The sequence below is a fragment of the Acinonyx jubatus genome, chromosome A2 (genome assembly GCF_027475565.1).
Source record: "Acinonyx jubatus isolate Ajub_Pintada_27869175 chromosome A2, VMU_Ajub_asm_v1.0, whole genome shotgun sequence".
NCBI classification, from domain to species: Eukaryota; Metazoa; Chordata; class Mammalia; order Carnivora; family Felidae; genus Acinonyx; species Acinonyx jubatus.
Window position 1 is genome coordinate 158,141,284 of NC_069383.1, and position 18,522 is coordinate 158,159,805.

The window sequence follows — 18,522 nt, forward strand, 5'->3', positions numbered from 1 at the left end:
CTGAGTTTTCTAAAGCCCGCTAAAGGTCCCTTTTCTGTGGGTGGGCCTGGACACGGGGTTCAGGGTGGGGAGGTAGGCCGGTTGGAGGGTCCCTGAGCCGTCATGGTGGAACCGGCTCCGGAGGCCACGTGAACGGGGCTCACGTCATTGAGAAAAGGCTGCCACTGACCCCGGCCGTGCCAAGCCACGCACCGCCCTCCTTCCCTCCTTCAGGTGGGGAACGCTGTGCCGCCGCCTCTGGCCAAAGCCATTGGCTTGGAGATCAAGCGCTGTATGTTGGCCAAAGCTCGAGAGAGTGCCTCAGGTACGGTGGGAGCCGCTGGCGTGCAGGTCGGGGCCCGGGGCCCTTTCCTCAGGCTGCGCGGCCTGGCTCAGATGCCAACCCAGGCTGGGAACGTAGGGAACCCCTGGGAGCAGGGCGCGGTCTCCCTCTGTTCACTCAGAGCTGCTGCACGTCTCACTTGGAGGGCCATTAACATCGACACCTGGCTGCTGACCTAGTTCTCGATTTTTCTCTTTTTTTTAAGTATGTTTCTTTTGCGAGAGACAGGGAGGGGGGAGGGGGAGAGAGAATTGTAAGCAGGGCCCGCGCTGTCAGCACAGAGCCCGACATGGGCTCGAACCCACGAACCGTGAGACCATGACCGGAGCCGAAATCAAGAGTTGGATGCTTAATCGACTGAGCCACCCAGGGGCCCCTAGTTCTGTTCGTTACACTTGCCTGTTGCGTCGTGCAGGGTCGTGCGTGTTCTCTGCGATGACTCTACCTTTTATTTCTCTTTAGTGAAAATCAAGGAGGAGGAAGCTACCAAGGACTAGTTTTGCCCTCCCGTCACCCTTGTTTCTGGCACCAGGGATCCCCAACATGCACTGATGTTGTATTTTTAACATGTCAAAATCTGTCAGTTCAAATGTGTTGTACACGGTGTTTGTGGCCTTGGCTGACATGAAGCTGTTCTGTGAGGTTTGCTTATCAACTAATGACTTAGTGATCAAACTGTGCCGTACTTTGTGCATTCTGGATTTTAAAAGTTTTTTATTATGCGTTATATCAAATCTACCACCGTATGAGTGGGAATTAAGACTTTATGTAGTTTTTATATGTTGTAATATTTCTTCAAATAAATCTCTCCTATAAATCACCCTGGCTGGTGACTTGTAATTTACGAAGGACTTCTGGCTGACTCTTGGCTGAGCCCGGATGAGAATGGGCTCTCAGAGCTGCAGGTGATCCCATAGACGTGTTTGTCCGAAGTTAGATCATTCCGCATGTGCTATGCCTGTGTTTGGGGCTGAGGGTTAACTTGTTTCAGTTCTGGCTGAGACCCAAGTGAATGTCGCTTAGTGTGGCTTCCAGGAGAGCCTTTTAAAGGAACAGTCTTAGTTGGCCTTCCCCATTGTAGCCCTTCTGTGCTCTAGAATGGACTGTGATGCCTGGTGGTGCAGCAGCCATCTGTGACCATGAGCGTGGAAGCCCGTGTAGTGGGTGAGGAGGGGAAGAAGAGAGGAGTCCCTCGGAACCCTGGCCTGGTCCCCCCAGACAGACCCTTTATTTAAGAGTCTGTTAGGTAGGCTTTTTCCATCCTTTCAGCCTAATTCAATCCTACTGAATTCTAAATTTGTGTGTAATGTTTATTTATTTTAGAGGCAGAGAAAGCACAAGCGGGGGAGGGGCAGAGAGAGCCGGAGACAGAATCCGAATCAGGCTGCAGGCTCTGAGCTGTCAGCACAGAGGCCGACGTGGGGCTTGAACCCATGAACCAAGAGATCATGACCTGAGCCAAAGTCGGAAGCTCAACCGACTGAGCCATCCAGGCGCTCCGCCCCCCACCCCCCTTTTTATTTTCTTCAATCCTACTAAATTCTAAAACCATCAAACCTCTTTGGTTTGTCTCTGGGAAAGGACTTCCTGTAAAATGCCAACAAAGCAGAAGCAGACAAAGAAGTGTCAGTCACCAGCACACACGACTGGGTCAGACTTTGGACTTGGCACATGTAAAAGCCTAGTGGGTACTCTTACAGCGGCTGCCTGAGGTGTACAGACTTCTGGGGAAAACTTATCTTAAGGACAAGCCCGCCTTTCGAAGTATAGGGTCAGCCCTGATTATTCAGATATTCTTTTATGTCCCTCAACGTTTCAAAATTTCAAAGTCTTCATCTAGATACTGCCTTTTTTGGGGGGTGGGGGGAAGCGAGAGCACACGGGTGGTCGGGAGGGAGAGAGAATCGTAAGCTGGCTCCCCACGCCCAGCGCCGAGGTGGACACAGGGCTCCATCCCACAACCCTGGGAAGGTGACCTGAGCCGAAATCGAGAGTCAGGGGCTCAACTGACTGAGCCACCCAGTCACTCCTAGGTACTGCATATTTCTTTAAAAAAATTTTTTTTGTAATGTTAATTTATTTTTGAGACAGAGAGAGACAGAGCATGAGCAGGGGAGGGGCAGAGAGAGAGGGAGACACAGGCTCCAAAGCAGGCTCCAGGCTCTGAGCCATCAGCACAGAGCCCAGTGCGGGGCTCGAACTCACGAGCTGTGAGATCATGACCTGAGCTGAAGTCGGAGGCTCAACCGACTGAACCACCCAGGCATCCCATGTACTACAGATTTCTTAACTGGATTCCTAGGTATTTAATCCTTTCATTCCTACCGTAAATGGGATTTCTTTTTTGTTTTCTGGTGGGAGGCAGGGAAGAGGCTCCTTTCTTTTTTCTTTTTTTTTTTTTTTCATTTTTTTTTTTTTCTCAACGTTTATTTTTTTGGGGACAGAGAGAGACAGAGCATGAACGGGGGAGGGGCAGAGAGAGAGGGAGACACAGAATCGGAAGCAGGCTCCAGGCTCTGAGCCATCAGCCCAGAGCCTGACGCGGGGCTTGAACTCACGGACCGCGAGATCGTGACCTGGCTGAAGTCGGACGCTTAACCGACTGCGCCACCCAGGCGCCCCGAGGCTCCTTTCTTAAGCAGTGGTTCTTTGCTTCTACAGAAAGATTGACTCGTATTGATTATTGACTTTGTGTACTAGGTGGTTGTTCTGTTTCGTTTTACCTAGCCAACCTGAATTCCCTTATTTTCGTGATTTTTGTTTCCAGTTGGGAGTCTGTGTTTCGGGTATGCAACACGCTAACCAAGAACTTGAGGATTCACTTTAGCGTAAGTGGTAGAATCTGTTTTCCGCTGTGGCTCAGCCATTAGGTCTCAGCTGGGCAGCGGGCTGTCCCTCGAGGGGTGGCCCAGGTGAGTGACTGCCTTTTGAGGCACACCTGCCTCCGTGTACCCCGAGAGCACTAGCCTGAGCCGGGCTGTGGGCCAAGGGGGCGCTGCTGTGCTGGTGTGGGGCAGAGGGAGGGGACGTGGCTTCCAGCAGCTTCCGCTGCCCTGCCTGCCTGGCAGAGAATGTTCTTCCTTCTGTCAGAGTTTAGTTCAGCCTTTTCGTGGGAAGGAGACCCTAGTGGAATTGGGGACGTGACAAGAATGGTGATTGTAGTAGATTGCGGTACATTTGATCAATGAAATCCCCTGGTGGCTCAAAGCCTCGTGACCATTTGAGGTGACTTATTAAACGCGATGGCTGCACTTCGAGGTCATTCAGAGGGGGAACTCAGGCCTTCCTTGTGGCACGAACGGTATTTAGTACGCAGGTGGTGCCCACCGGTGAGGAGAAAGCTCTGTCTGCAATAGAATGGCAGTTGATAGATGCAGGTGAGAGAATGGATTTCGATGATCCTTTTGTGGCCTCTGATCTAATGGACTCCGTCAAGAATCATGGCTGGGCTTGGGGGTCTTCTTCCTGTGACTGAACCTTGCTTTCTTCCCCTCTGGATTTCATTAAGGTGTGTAGATCTTATAAGCGCAGCTGAGTTACTTTTTTTTTTTTTTTTAACGTTTATTTATTATTTTTGAGACAGAGAGCGACAGAGCATGAGCAGGGGAGGGGCAGAGAGAGAGAGGGAGACACAGAATCCGAAGCCGGCTCCAGGCTCCGAGCCGTCAGCACGGAGCCCGACGCGGGGCTCGAACCCGCGAACAGCGAGATCATGCCCTGAGCCGAAGTCGGGTGCTTCACCGACTGAGCCACCCAGGCGCCCCCTCAGCTGAATTACTTTTTACGCGTGTGCCTGCCTGTGTCATCACCCCTGCTCAGGTGGACGTGTTAGAAACTCTCATCACCCAGGGAGGATGCCTGGCACCCCTCCCTCCACCCTCAGAGAGCCTCTCAGTTCTGACTTCAGGTAGTGGTTTGAGGATTTCACACAAGTGCTATCGTGTGGGGCCACTTCCTTTGTGTCTCTGATGCAGATTCACGTCACCGTGGGTATTAGTTTGCTCCTTTATGGCTACATTGTGCCCGCTGTAGAGAAGCACACAGTTACCTCTGGCTTCCCATTCATCTGCCGATGGACTTTTGACTTGTATTATGGGCTCCATCGTGTGCCCCCAAAACTCGTGTTTCAGCCCTGACCCCTAGGACCTCAGAATGTGAGTGTCTTTGGAGATGAGGCCTTTACAGAATAATGGAGTTAAAATGAGGTCATTAAGGTGGACCCTACTCCAATATAAGGACCATGTGATGACACAGGGAGAAGATGGCCATCCCCAAGCCAAGGAGAGAGGCTTCGGGAGGAACCAGCCTGCCCGACGCCTTGATCTTGGACTTCCAGCCTGCAGGAATGTCCTTGACCCCCAGCCTGTGGTGCTCTTGTGGTGGTAGCCCTAGCCCACTAAGCCAAGCGGTGCTTGGCCATTGTGAATAAAGGGCTTTTAGCCATTGTGAATAAAGTGGCTACGGACGTTCGTGTGCACATCCTAACACGCGGGTCCTCGTGGACGTGCGTTTGTTTCTTATGGAAAATACCAAGAAGTGGAATTCGGTCTACACGGGGAGATCTAGCGAATCGCCCCGAAGCTGCCGCGGAATCCCCGGAGGATGCATTCCGTGTGTGCGTGTCCTCACTCCCCTCCTCGTGCGCTTCGCACAGCTGGTTTGCTGCTGTCCTGTGGAGATTCTGGGCGCGGGAAGCATGTTGGTGCTACAAGGGAGGGCTGGAGGAGAGGGACTCGGGGGCTTTTTTTGTTATCCATCCACCCTCGGGCTCCAGCTTCTCCCTACGTCCCTGTGCTCCCTTGGGGCCTCTTGTTTTTCCTTGGGAGATACCTGACTTTTTGTAAAAGTGATACATGATGTTTGAGAAAAAGCATTTCTCTTATTTAAAAAAAATATTTTTTCGGTGTTTATTTTTGAGAGAGAGACAGAGTGAGCGGGGGAGGGACAGAGAGAGAGGGAGCCACAGAATCCGAAGCAGGCTCCGGGCTCTGAGCTGTCAGCACAGAGCCTGATGTGGGGCTTAACTCGTGGACTGTGAGATCATGACCTGAGCCGAAGTCGGACGCTTAACCGACTGAGCCACCCAGGCGCCCCAAGAACTATTCCGGGGTGCCTGGGTGGCTCAGTCGATTAAGGGTCCGACTCTTGATTTCAGCTCAGGTCATGCTCTCATAGTCGCGGGATTGAGTCCCATGTCTGGCTCTGTGCTGGGCATAGAGCCTTCCTAAATTTCTCTTTCCCTCTCCCTCTGTCCCTCCCGTGCTCATGCTCTCTCTCAAAAACAAAACCAAAAAAACCCCAAAAAAGCATAAAGTGTGTAATTTTATGTGTATGCCTTTATTTAAACCAAAATAATGTATACACATGGTAAAAAATGTTAACTATAGGAGAAAAGTCCAAACAAAAACAAGCTTTCCTCCCCTGATGCCTTCCTCTTGAAGCATCCCTCAGACACAGTTTGATATTTCTTTTCGGAAAATAGTTCGCATGTGTCTACCTATATGTGCTACTAAACATTTACACGAATGGGTCTCTATATCATCTGCCATTTTACATCTTGCTCCCTCCTCGTGTCTTGGAGATTTTTTTTTTTTTTTAAGCCACAAATCGGGAGTGCCTGGCTGCCTCGGTCAGTAGAGCATGCGGCTCTTGGTCTCGGGGTCATGAGTTCGAGCCCCATGTTGGGGGCAGAGACTACTTAGATAAACTTTAAACATAACCACAAATGGATCCGGTTCTTTGAAGATTGCAGAGCATTACACAGATTGTGGCATAATATACTGTAATCTATTTAACCTATGAGCAGACAGATAGCATTTCCAGTTTTTTCTATCACGAACGAGACTGCACATGTATCTAATTTTTACATCTTCACATGCATTTACAAGTTTTCTCACAGGCTGAATGACTTGCTTGCTCTAAAGAAACAGATATGGGTGAGATGGGTGAAGGTGATTGAGAGGTAGAAAGTTCCAGTTTTAAAGTAACCAAGTCATGGTGGTGAAAACATAAGGAAGGCAGTCAATAATATTGGAATAACGTGGTATGATGACAGATGGTGACTGCACTTCTTGTGAATGCTGCATGATTTGTGCAATTGTCAAATCGCTATCATGCACACCTAAAACTGATAGAATATTGTAGATCTTTGCCACCATAAAACAAAATACACATATGTTCATTTCAAGTTTTAGTGGATGTTGTCTGTCGAATTTCCACCCAGAAAGTTTGCATTGGGGCTGGGTTTGCATTGCAACTGGGTGGCTCAGTTGGTTGAGCATCTGATTCTTGATTCCGGCTCGGGTCATGGTCCCGAGAGTCGTAGGATAGAGCCCCGAGTTGGGCTATGGGCTGACATCGTGGAGCCTGCTTGGGATTCTCTCTCTCTCCTCTCTCTCTCTCTCTCTCTCTCTCTGCCCCTCCCCTGCTCGCTCTTGCTCTCTCTCTCTCTCTCTCACAATAAATAAATAAACTTAAAAAAAAATAAAGACCTTGTCTAGAAGAGTTGGTTTTGGAGGGCCACAAGCCATTGTAATACCTAAGGCCAAGAATTATTGTTGGCCCCCTTGGGAGCCATGTGGCTCCCACTGAGAATAATACTCTAAAGGGAGAGTTGGGCAATAAACAAATAAGTGGAAAAGGTCACATCGGAGAGCCAAGAATGTTAGGAGGGAGAATGAAATGGAAAAGGAGGGAGAGAACATCTTGATCATTGGAATCAGGAAAACTCTTCCCAGACTTAGGAAGACCAGCCTTGATTTCTTCAGCGGCAAAACGAAAATGATAATTTCCTCCTCACGGTGCCTGGCCTACAGTAAGCTCTCAGTAAGTGAGCTTTATAGTTATTACGTTTTTTAAAAACTTTTCTCAAAGGTAAATGGATCGCTCCTCCGCTCAGACTGGGGGCCCGCGCCCAGCGGCTCACCCAGCCGGCATCACCTCCGTCCGCAGAGGGCGCTGTGGGCGCTGCGGCCGGGCCGCTCTAGGCGGCACGGGAAGTCTCGTGCTCCCCTCACTTCCGGTGTCTGGCCCGGGATTGGGCTGCGTGGAGAGGCTCGTGAAATGCCGACTGGAGACTTTGAGTGAGTCGGGGGTCCCGGAGCGAACCCTGGGAGCGGGGCTGGGGGGCCTAGGGAGCACCACGGGGCCTGGGTACGTCGAGGCGGCGTGGGCCTGGCCTCGCTGACCCAGCCCTCCCCTCCGCAAACTTCTTGCAGTTCGAAGCCCAGCTGGGCCGACCAGGTGGAGGAGGAGGGCGAGGACGGTGAGTATGCCCGGTCGTCCCCGGTCACCTCAGCCATCCCCCGGGCCGGTCGCTGCCGCCTGCTCCGACCCTGCCACTGCGGTCCGATCCCGTAGGCCCCATCGCGGCGGCCTCTGTCCCGCGCCATCCTCCGGGCCAGCCTGTCGCCAGTTCCAGATGATCGCTGGCCCGGCCCTCCTCCCGTGCCACCGCCCAGCCCTCGTAGCTGCTCCGGGGAGGAAGTTGTAGCAGCCCGCCTCCTGCCTTTATGCCTGCGCCGGGAGGGCTTTATGGGCTGCCCCCGCTTCCATCCTTGCCGTTGCTCGAGGTTACTCCAGCCAGCCCCACGTCCGGGCACGGCTGTCCCGGGGCAGTTCTTCGCCAGCGCCCAGCCCTTGTCCCGCCTTCCCGGGCTCCTGGTGTGGGCCTCCACCCAAAGGGCCCTTCATTTTGTCTCGAGCGCCCCCGTTCCTCCAGCTCACCCTTCCTCCCTACACTCCCTTTTGTAGACAAATGTGTCACCAGCGAGCTCCTCAAGGGCATCCCTCTGGCCACTGGCGACACCAGCCCGGAACCCGAGTTAGTGCCCGGAGGTGAGTGGCGACCTCTGCTCCATTCGGGGCTGCCTCTCCCCAGCGGCATTCCCTCCTGGTCCCCATTCCCCGGGGCGCAGCTCCCTCACCTCTCCTCTCTCCCAGCTCCGCTGCCGCCTCCCAAGGAGGTCATCAATGGAAACATCAAGACGGTGACGGAGTACAAGATAGATGAGGACGGCAAGAAGTTCAAGGTGAGGCTGGGGGAGGAGGTGGGTGCCCTTGCTCTTGAGGGCACTTGCGCCGGGAGGGGACGGCGTGTGGGTGTTGGGTGGGTTGGGCTGGCTGGCTCCAGGTGCCTCAGAGACACAGGAAGTCCGAGCCTCTCCCCTCCCGTCCACAGATCGTTCGTACCTTCAGAATTGAGACTCGGAAGGCCTCAAAGGCTGTTGCGAGGAGGAAGGTGAGACCCTGCTCCTGTCTCGGGGGCTCCCCCGGGGCTGGCTCAGAGGAATTAGGAATCCCTTTTTTCTGGTGCCTTTAGTTTTAGGCACCTATTGTGTTGGAGCATGGCTGACGTCGGTGTGTGTTCTGCTGGGGCACTGAAAAGTCAGTGGGGTTAGATTCTCAGTCCTCTCAGCTTGTCCACCAGGAGGAACGGAGCCAAGCCCTCCCCTGAGGTGGTCACAGCAGTTCCTGATCGACTGGGCTGCACGCTTGGGGAAGAAGTAACAAATACTTTTGGCACAACTTTCTGTGCTCTTTCTCTGTGCCAGACTCCGTGCCAAGTGCTCTGCGGGAAGTGTTCTCTCATTGGATCCCCCTAGCAACCCTGGGAGGCGGGGAGCATTTGTGGTCCCCGTCTTCTAGGGGAGGAGGCCGAGGCCTAGCTTGTTTAACTAGCTCAAGGCCCCTCATGGTCTGGGTGACCCCTGCACACCCCTGAGCATCGCTTCCTGTGGGAGCTGGCCCACCTACTGTCACGGGTCCCCGGGAGTGGTTGGCTGTGCGGCTGCTTCCTGCCGGGCCTTCGCTCTCTCATCTGGAACTTGGGGCTGAGAGCTGTCCCTACCTGCCTCCTGGAGCCGGCATGAGGTTGAGGCCCGGCACATGCCAGGAGTGGTACACACTAGGAAACAGGAACTGTCATTGTCACCGCTCGGGGAGGGGGGGGGGGGGTTTGGGGGAGGGCGAAGAATGTGGTTCAGGCCCCGACAGGCTACTGTGGTCTGGGATGTCAGCGAAGGGGGTCCTACGTGGCCTTAACCTGTCCCTCATCCCGCCCCGAGCCCAGAACTGGAAGAAGTTTGGGAACTCAGAGTTTGACCCACCGGGGCCCAACGTGGCCACCACCACAGTCAGTGACGATGTGTCCATGACGTTCATCACTAGCAAAGAGGTGAGTGGGGCAACAGGGCAGGGCCAGTGGCTGTGATGGTGGTGGCCGGGGTGTGGCAGTCCCGCTCTGAGCGTCCCCTGACTGCCCACCTAGGATCTGAACTGCCAGGAAGAGGAGGACCCAATGAACAAGCTCAAGGGCCAGAAGATTGTGTCCTGCCGCATCTGCAAGGGTGACCACTGGACTACCCGCTGTCCCTACAAGGACACTCTGGGGCCTATGCAGAAGGAGTTGGCAGAGCAGCTGGGCCTGTCCACCGGCGAGAAGGAGAAGCTGCCTGGAGGTGCCCGGGCCTGGGGATGCGGCTTGGTGGTCCGTGGGGCGGGGGCGGGGAGGACCGCGTGCACCTCCGGGAGGGTCCTTGGTCTTCACCTGCCGTCGGGGGACGGGGCCGTCCCCCTCGCCAGTTGTCTTCTCACGTCAGCACCGCGAGGCTGGCTGCGGCCTGGGTGTGCGTGAGAGAGCGTGGCTGGGTTGGTGACTGCTGGTGATGTCGCGCATCCTTTCTGGTTGGGGCTGGCAGACCGTTGCTTTCCACGGCTGTGTCTACACTGCACATGCTTGAGACTTACCAGCTGTGATTCTTTTGTGGACTCGGGTGTGCCGTGTCTGCCACAGACACGACCACGGCTCTGCGTGTGTGTCTGGACAGTTCTACACCTGTGACTTGATATGCAGCATACGTGGCACTTGCCTGAGTGTGTGGGACCTGGGGACTGTCCCTGCCGTGTTCCTGTGTGTTGTGAAGCTGAGTGGTCCTCTGGCCCTCAGCTACAATTGCCTTGGGTTGCATCAGCGTCTGTGGCTTCTTTGGACTTCCTGGATGTGACCTTTATGTCCATGTGGCCACGGGGCCTGAGAACCGGCCAGATGCATGCAGTTTGATAGACGGTGCCTGGCCCGGCTTGGGGCCAGAACTGCCAGCATCCTGGGGCGGGCCTGTCCCTCATCTGCACCGGGTGGAGCCTGACCCAACTGCTTTGGCCTCCAGAGCTGGAGCCGGTGCAGGCCGCCCAGAACAAGACCGGGAAGTACGTGCCCCCGAGCCTGCGGGATGGGGCCAGCCGCCGCGGGGAGTCTATGCAGCCCAACCGCAGAGGTGAGCCGGCGGGAGGGCGCCTCCCGTTCCCCCCGTGACGATCCTTTGTCCAGGGCCTGGTGAGGGCTGTTCTCTTACCAGCTGCCTCTCCTTGCCTGTCCAGCTGACGACAACGCCACTATCCGGGTCACCAACCTGTCCGAGGACACTCGCGAGACTGACCTGCAGGAACTCTTCAGGCCCTTTGGCTCCATATCTCGCATCTACTTGGCGAAAGACAAGACCACTGGCCAGTCCAAGGTGGGCTGGTGGCTGTGGGCGTTGGGGAAGGGGTCGCCTGGCCTGGTTGTGCCCCTGACTCTGCCCCCCCCCCCCCCCCCCCAGGGCTTTGCCTTCATCAGCTTCCACCGCCGTGAGGATGCTGCACGCGCCATCGCCGGGGTGTCTGGCTTTGGATATGACCACCTCATCCTCAATGTCGAGTGGGCCAAGTAAGACCACTGCTGCACCCCTGCCTCCCGCCCCCTTGTCACAGCCAACACTCAGGCAGACCGTAGGCCCTGCGCCAGCTTAATAGCCACCAAGCTTGTTCCGAGGGACGGGTCATTTACTGTCCTTTTCTTAAGGAGGCCCCACTGCGCCTTGTGCACCCTGCCCCCCCCCCCCCCATTGCCACGGAGGCCCCAGTTGTATGTAGCAAGGAGTCTTGGAATTCCCTTTGGGATCTGAACTCCTCCCCCACAGGCTGTTCTCACCACCCGTTTCTCTCTTCAGGCCGTCAACCAACTAAGCCAGCAGCCACCCGGCCCCCAGGGCCCCCACGGAAGCCAGCTCCTCCGAGCGCGGGGCTCCCGGCAATAAAAAGGTTGCGGTTGTCACGTGCTGTCTTGTTTATTCACCTTGTCTAGTCACCTGTTCTGTGGCTAGTGGGGGCCAGCCCTCTCCGGGATCAGGGCTTCAGGCAGAAGTTCCTGCCCTCCCTGGCCTGGGCACCTTCAGTCCCCCATCAGGTTTTTCTGTAGACCACGGAGGAAGTGGCGGTTTGGGGCCTGCCATGCTCTTGGATGGATTCCAGGGCAGGCGGCAGTGGCTCAAAATAGGCCGGGTCGTCGGCTCAGCTCGGGGGACTAGGACCCCGAGGTTTTGGGGGTGGCTGTGACATTGAGGGGCAGGACTTGGCCAGAGCTCCCGGCGTCCTCGGGGGGTTGGCTCTCCCCGCAGCCGAGGCAGCTTCCTGGACCGGGGCGGCAGCCGAGGCTGGGTGCCACAGCCATGTAAAGCAGAGGGTGGATGCAGATGGCCACGGGCATGAGGCCCCGCATCACCTGGTGGCTCACGTAGGTTCTCCAATCCAGTGCCGCCTCAGCCTCGGCCGAGTTAGCGAAGCCCGGGCAGCGGGCTCTCCAGTGCTGTCGGGCGGACACGTTGAGCACCAGCGTCACATAGTAGGGCACGTAGGAGCCGGCGTAGAGGGCCATGCCACTGGCCACCAGCACCGCCACACGCAGCTTCTCGGCCGCCGTCATGCCGTGGCTGCGCAGCACCGCCCACCCGAGGGCGCCGTAGGCCGTCAGGGTGAGCAACAGCGGCAGGCCACAGCCCGCCGTGACCAGCGCCAGGCTGTAGGCTCCGTAGGCCTCGAGGTGCTGGTCCGCCGTCCCCAGGCACTTGGTGCAGGCCCCCGGCCTGGCCACAGAGCAGTCCCCCTCCTGCTGTGGCCGCTTCAGGTGGGAGAAGCCGAGCGTGGGCGCAGCCAGCACGGCTGCCAGCACCCAGCCGGCAGCACTGACGGCCCAGGCGTGCTTGGCGCGCAGGCTGCTGCGGGTGAAGAAGGGGTGGACGATGCCCAGGTAGCGGTTTAGGCTGATGCAGGTGATGAAGAGGACGCTGCCCAGCAGGTTGCAGGTGAAGAGGAAGCGCTCCAGGCGGCACGCCAGCTCCCCGTACTGCCAGTTTTTGGGGGGGTAGAGGTAGGCGGCCAGCGGGAGTAGTGTCAGGGCGTAGAGCAGGTCGCTGACGGCCAGCTGTGCTGAGAAGACCACCGCCGGATGCCACGGGCGCCGCTCCTGCGTGCCGAAGCGGTATAAGGCGAAGCCGTTGCTGGCCGTGGCCACCAGGAACTCAACCACCAGCACGGGCCACAGAAAGTCTTCCTGGAAACGACCGAGGACGCGATCGGCGGCGGCCGAGAAGTTGGTCGGGCAGGGTATGGCACCTGTGGGCAGATGGTGTCACCAAGTGAGCGCCGTCCCTCCTCACGTGGCTTTTGATGCCTTCAGAGCCCAGTCCTTCAGATTACGTACCACGTGGCGGGCTGCACCAGCCCTTTGGGGACACACTTTCTCGGAGTCCTTCCCATGCCCAGGAGGGGACACCAGCCACAGCAACTTCTTACGGAAGAAATCGGGCCCAGAAACGTCAGAAGCCTGAGTCCTTTCAGGTGATAGCTACTAGGCTTGCTCTGGGTCCTGAATTCCAGAACTAGGTAGTCATCGCCTTCACGTGACAGCCATAAGCCAGCAATGACAATCCACAACCACCAGGCCTGCGTGGAGGAGGGGGAGTCCGGGGGAGTCCCCAACCCCACCGTGGCCCTCCCAAATCCATCAAGCCTTGCTGCTTCCACCTTCAGAGTCGGTCACTTTCTCAGTGCCAGAGGCACTGGCCTCCCAGCTCCCAACGACCTCCCTACGTGTTCCCCCCATGGCCTCCAGAGGGCACCCAAAGACACCCGAATCAGGCGGCTTTCACCTTTGAGGCTCCCTCCTCACTGGGAGGAAAAGGCAGTGCTCACCTCTGCCACGGAGGGGCCCCAGGAGCAAACCTCCGTCCAGCTGCTCCCTCTCATCTCCCTGTGACTCATTCCCTAGGTCTTTCCCACACTAGCTTTGTTTTTTTTTTTTCCCACACTGGCTTTCTATTCCTTAAGGCACATTCCACCTCAGGGCCTTTACACTGATTCTCTCTTCCTGAGTCACCAGTGCCCCCACTCACCTCCTGGTCTTTAGCCCTGAGAGGGTTTTTTTTTGAGAGGCATATTCTGACCCTCTATTATCACAACTGCACCCTGTCCCCCTTATTTATGCGAATCCTGTGCTTCCATCTGACCACTGTTGAGAGGAAAAAAAAAAACAAAAACAAAAACCAAACCCAACCCAGAAGACCTCTCCTGAGGGCAGGGAGTGCCCCACAACTGGCTTCCCAGAGCCCAGAACAAGGCCTGGGACACAGCAGCGTGGACCAGAACAGAGATCTGGAATGGACTCCCTCTCATGTACCCAACTTAGCCTCAGCTTTGGGTGCACGGCCTGCTCCCAGTCTGTCCAGCAGGCTGGCCACGAGCTCCGTGCAAGGTGCCAGCGGCCCTCCCTCCCCCACGCGACTGCTTCCCCAACCACGCTTCTGCCTCCTCGTCCCAACTCCGCCCTGGGAGGAAGTCCCTGTCCAGACGCGATTAAGTCCCTCTCGTCTGCCTCCCAGGAGCCGGCCACCCCCAGCCTCGGTCCTGGGCAGTGCCACAGGGGCCAGGACCCTCACCTGATGTGGTGGCAGCCATGGCCCACGTGCCCTGCCTCCGGGTCCAGCGCCGAAGCCGTGCCACCAGGAGCACTGGTGCCGAGCCGAGCCGGTGCCGAGCTAACCAGCGGCGTGGCGGGCCCCTTCCTTCCCAGCAGCCCCACCCTCTTTCTCTCAGCGCTGGCAGCTCAGCTCCGCCCACTGCCAACACCAGCCAGCTTCGCTTCCACCCCCGGCTTCCTTCCTCCTCACACTTTGCCCTCCAGAACAGCCCAGTCACTGGCTTGCAGGTAACGGGGGCCTGGGGGGTTAGGCTGGGGACAGGCCCAGGACACCCCGAGGCACCAGACTGAATCTGCCCATCGCCCTCACCTGCAAAACAGTTCCTGCGTGTCCACTGCTCAGGATGTGGGCGCGAACCTAGCCCGGTTCCCAGAAGCTCCTGGCCCCGAGCCTCTGGGCTTTCTACCATGGGACTCCAGCTCTCCCCATTCCCAATGCAGACGCAAGACTCACGGGAAATCAAGCATTCACCAGCGTGGGAGGTTGGAGAAAACCGCTCCTTTATGAAAGGAAACCGAGGGCTGCCCCTGGAGGCCCAGGTGGAAGCCCAGGGCAAAGGCTCTTGGGCCCCAATTTGGGGCATTCCATCCACTGCACCAGCCTGGCCTCAGACTGCTTTCTTAGGTGGCCGTGCTCGGCCCCGCCTGTGCTCCCAGGCAGCTCCTCTGCATTCCAGCTTGGCCTGGGCCCGCTGGGGCCTGCCCTTGGCCTTTGGAGGCCTCCGGTCAGCGCCTCGATCTGGCCTCTGCCCCCTTCCTTGCTGCTTCTTGCCGGGGGGCCCGGCAGGCCGTCTTCGTTTGGCTGCCTTCGGAAACATGTCTGTGGGGAGAGACCACGTCAAGGCCACCAGGCCACAGGGACGGGCTCAAGGTGCCCAGCTGCACCAACCCCTGCCACATACCCTCATCAGGCTCCTCTCCCACTGCCTGGCGGAAATACTCGGCTTCATCCTCCTCTTCCTCTCGCTGGCCGGTCCCCTCTGGGGGGGCGCCGGGGTCCTCGGCATCACTATCCCCACTGGCCTCTGCCCGCGCCCGCTTCATGCCTGCCAGGCTCTTCTTCCTGGAGGGAGAGATCATTTAGGGTGGCGGCCTGCACGTGAGACCCTGCCTCACCTGCACGGCCCACGGCCACACACCTGTGTGCCTCCCGCTGCTCCCGCTTGCACAGAACATTCTGGGCCTGCTGGTCCTGCCTCTGGGCCTTGAGCCGTAGCTTCTCCTCCTTGGCCGCCAGGATGGCCTGAAGCTCCTCTTCAGTCTTGTGCACTGAGCAGGAAGAGATGGGTCACGGAGACCCAGATGTGTCAGTGCACCTCGCGACCCACCCGTGAGGGCCTTGGACTCCCAGCCCCTTGCTTCCCCAGCCCCGTTCTCACCGAAACTGTGGAACAGCACGTTCCCCTCCCCAACACCCTCCTGGATTTTGATGAGCTGCAGTGTCATCCGGGGCCCAATCTGGAGAGACATAGGGGACGAGTCAGTCCTTCTTCAGGGCCGGGGGGAAGGGGGAGGGGTACTGCCAGAGGAAGTCACTTCTGACCCTGGGCCTGCCCTGGGCTGGGCCTCACCTCAGTGAGCCGCACGGCACTCTGCTGGGCCCGCATGTTGCCGCGTCCCGCAACGGCTTGGGGCAGCTCCGTGATGTTGTGCTCCCCATCGGGCTCTGCCTCACTCTCGGACAGCCCGGCGCCCCTGTGCAGAGGACACACTGGTCAGTAGGGGATCCCAGGCTCCTGGAAAAGCTCCGGGGTCTCCGGCGCGGTAGTGATCTCCCCACCCAGTGCCCTCCTCACGTGGCCAATAGCTCGCTGATGTCCTGTAGACGGCTCATGTTGGGGAACTTCTCCTGTAGAAGCTTCTTCATCCCACGACTTGCGCCCACAGGAACGACTTTGATGCTACTGCAACACCCAGGGTGTGAGAAGGGGGGTTAGGGATCCTGAGACTGGAGGTCAGCTCTGCCCCCCTCCCCTTTCCACAGTGCGTCAGGGCGTTTACTTTGAAACTGGACAATCACAGAGCCTCAGCAGGAGCGTTGTCATCAGCCACACGTGGAAGCCCTGCCTCCTCCCCCCCCCCCCCCCCTCAACAAGAGTACTCACTAATGACGAAAATCTAGCTCCTGGGAGTCAGGATTGTAGTTGATGAGAAGGCAGCGCTTGATGGTGTTTAGGTTCACCTGGAAGGGAGAGGCGAGGGCACAGCAACATGTCAACTGCTCACGGGCTTCCCTGTGTGCTGGAGCCACAGCAGGCCCTGGCCCTGTTCCAGAAATCTCTCAGCAGGGAGATGTGGCACTGGGGGGACTAATGGAGTGGCAGGCGCACTGGCTAGAGTTCTTGGTTCTGAGGCCCACCGAAGCCGTCCACACTGTGGGTGGACTGCTCCCTGATGATCAGCATCTAACAAGCCTAACCTGAGACCAGCTGGTGCCAGGGATTAGGAACTAGGACTCTGGAGCCAGACAGCTTAAAAAACCCAGTCCTGCCCTCTGCGTCTAACCTCTGACTAATAACTTCCCCTCTGTCAGTCTGTCTCCCCATCCATCAACTGGTGTCCCAAGTACCTGGCACGCTGCTCAGGCTAATACTCAATCCCCACTCAAGAAATAAAGGACAATCAGGATCATTCTCCACCTTTCAAAAAGGAAGAAAGCTTACGAGGGAGTCTGTTACCCCAGGGTCACGAACACGTGAGGGAGATGTGACCTCAGGAGCCAGAGTGCTCTGCCTCCGCGCTGAGAGGCAAGGACCGAGCAAACAAGCCAAGGGCCTACGTGTGGTACCTACTGTCCGCCCTTCCACCCTCACCTGTCACCGCCCCAGGCCCAGCCTACCTTGTGCACATTGATGGAGGGGAACAGGTTCTGGAACATGGTGGCCATGAGCTTCACATGCATGCCGTGGAGGCCGAAGCTGTTGAGCACCAGGAGGGGCGGATGAGCAAACTGCTGCTCGTGCATGCGGTGTCGGCGCAAGGAGGAGACCACGTCGCGCATTAGTGTGTACTGCAGGACGGGGGGGAGGAGTGAGGCCTGACAGCCACACATGGCTGGCGCCCTCCCTGAATTCATCCTCTACCCAACATGGCCCTCATTAACTCTGACCCTTACCTTATTGATCCGGAAGGTCAAGGTGGGGCCTCCTGGGAGGCGCATCAGCTTCTACGGGAAAAACAAAACAAAAGGATTGGTCAGAGTCAAGGTGTCCAGCTAGGCAGCAGGGAGTGGGAACCTCCGCCCCATCTCTTCAGAGCGTTTACTTTGAAGCCAGAATCATGGCAACTCAGAGGCATATGGGTTCATCGTGAGAGTTGGGGGAGGAGGAGGGCAGGGGGAGGATGAGGGGTGTGGGTGTGTTAACTCACAAAGTAGATGTTTGTCTCCGTTTTACTCAAGATCAGAAAGTGTGTGACCCCAAGGGGCCCCGCCACTGCCACACAATCCTTCAGAGTGTTTTTCTTTCGTATCTGAGAATTACAAACACAAAATGGAAAGATCGTTAGGTATCCTCTCCCCGAGCAAGGGCTATAAGCTGAAGCTCTTATGCCCTTTCTTGCATTTAACCTGTCGCAGAAAGAAAGGAGTGGAATGTTCTTGACCTGTGGACCTAACCCGACTTAAATTTGCTCGTTTACTGTGCCTGGCCCATTTTGCAGATGAGCCACCTGGGCCCTGCGACGTTAATTAACTTTCTCCAGGCTTTTGAGAGAACCGAAGTTTCCACTCTAGCTTTGCTAACTCTAGTCCCTTTTTAACCACCAGTCTTAGACATCCAGCCAAAGCGGGTTCATCTGCGCCCCCTCGCAGCTACCCCACAAAATCCGAAGAGGCAGGGACGATGGTCCCCATAAAGGTCCCCTTCTCCTGCCAGGGAGCCTGAAGGCTCGCGCGGTTCTGCGGTTGGAGCCACCTCCGTAGCGGCGAAGACGGGGCCAAAGGCTGATGGAGGCGGGATGGGAGGTGCAGACCTGCAGGCGGGTGGCGGTGAGGGGCTCCATGACCCGACGAAGGTCCAGGCTGAGCTGCCGGACGCCGCGACCCGCGCGACCCCGCGCGAACACGAACGAGTGCGGCTGCGCGGCGTAGGCCTCGAGGTTGCGGAGCTGCGCCTGGGCGCGAGCACGCTTCTGGTGACGGGACTGCAGGGGCGAAAGGCGAGCGGTCAGCGCCACGGCCTCCGCAGGGACCCCACCGGCCCCCCACCGGCCCTGCCCGCGCCCTCGCCCCCAGGCCGCCGCGCCTCACCCGCCCCGACTGCCCCATGCCGCCAACTCCTCCGCTGGGACGCTTCTGCCGGGTGCTTCCGGCGCCGCGCCGCTCACTTCCGGCGCCGGCGAGGTGACGACGTGAGGCGGAACTGCGCGGTGACGTCACCAGGCGAGCAGAAAGCCACAGAGGAGTTGC

At 57.4% G+C, this 18,522-nt stretch overlaps 3 protein-coding genes and 2 non-coding genes across 9 annotated transcripts in view; 2 read left to right on the forward strand and 3 right to left on the reverse strand.

Moving 5' to 3' along the window:
* Positions 1-1,142, forward strand: part of DNMT1 (DNA methyltransferase 1) — a 46,644-nt gene extending 45,502 nt beyond the window's left edge. For all 5 annotated transcript variants that reach the window (XM_027050451.2, XM_027050452.2, XM_027050453.2 and 2 more), the window contains 2 exons: positions 214-304; positions 785-1,142. In XM_027050451.2, coding sequence (XP_026906252.1) covers positions 214-304; positions 785-819 — 126 coding nt within the window. In that variant the 3' untranslated portion in view covers positions 820-1,142. The remainder of the gene's footprint in view (positions 1-213; positions 305-784) is intronic.
* A 6,151-nt stretch (positions 1,143-7,293) lies between these two features.
* EIF3G (eukaryotic translation initiation factor 3 subunit G) lies at positions 7,294-11,414 on the forward strand. The gene is made up of 11 exons (XM_027050448.2): positions 7,294-7,404; positions 7,540-7,586; positions 8,075-8,158; positions 8,264-8,352; positions 8,502-8,561; positions 9,393-9,497; positions 9,591-9,780; positions 10,489-10,596; positions 10,700-10,836; positions 10,921-11,027; positions 11,311-11,414. Exons 1-11 carry the CDS (start codon positions 7,385-7,387, stop codon positions 11,324-11,326), a joined length of 963 nt encoding a protein of 320 aa, XP_026906249.1. The 5' UTR covers positions 7,294-7,384; the 3' UTR covers positions 11,327-11,414.
* Positions 11,409-18,498, reverse strand: LOC106989302 (suppressor of SWI4 1 homolog). Its single transcript, XM_027050450.2, is given in 13 exon segments — positions 11,409-12,751; positions 14,848-14,934; positions 15,017-15,177; positions 15,254-15,383; positions 15,494-15,572; positions 15,686-15,809; positions 15,911-16,018; positions 16,220-16,296; positions 16,954-17,124; positions 17,230-17,280; positions 17,484-17,585; positions 18,087-18,257; positions 18,364-18,498. Coding segments are annotated over 13 exon segments (2,403 nt in total). The 5' UTR covers positions 18,382-18,498; the 3' UTR covers positions 11,409-11,627.
* Positions 16,093-16,172, reverse strand: LOC113596618 (small nucleolar RNA U105B). Its single transcript, XR_003417411.1, has one exon. It is a non-coding gene; the product is annotated as a small nucleolar RNA U105B (small nucleolar RNA).
* On the reverse strand, positions 17,350-17,436 carry LOC113596616 (small nucleolar RNA SNORD105). The gene has a single exon (XR_003417409.1). It is a non-coding gene; the product is annotated as a small nucleolar RNA SNORD105 (small nucleolar RNA).
* Positions 18,499-18,522: the final 24 nt, after the last annotated feature.

What these genes read in the sequence shown, in the direction of transcription:
- EIF3G (XM_027050448.2), top strand. Translation starts at nt 7,385, where the DNA reads ATGCCGACTGGAGACTTTGA. An exon ending in GGAGGAGGAGGGCGAGGACG is followed by an intron (nt 7,587 to 8,074) that starts GTGAGTATGCCC and finishes TCCCTTTTGTAG; the next exon opens with ACAAATGTGTCACCAGCGAG. An exon ending in AGGACGGCAAGAAGTTCAAG is followed by an intron (nt 8,353 to 8,501) that starts GTGAGGCTGGGG and finishes TCCCGTCCACAG; the next exon opens with ATCGTTCGTACCTTCAGAAT.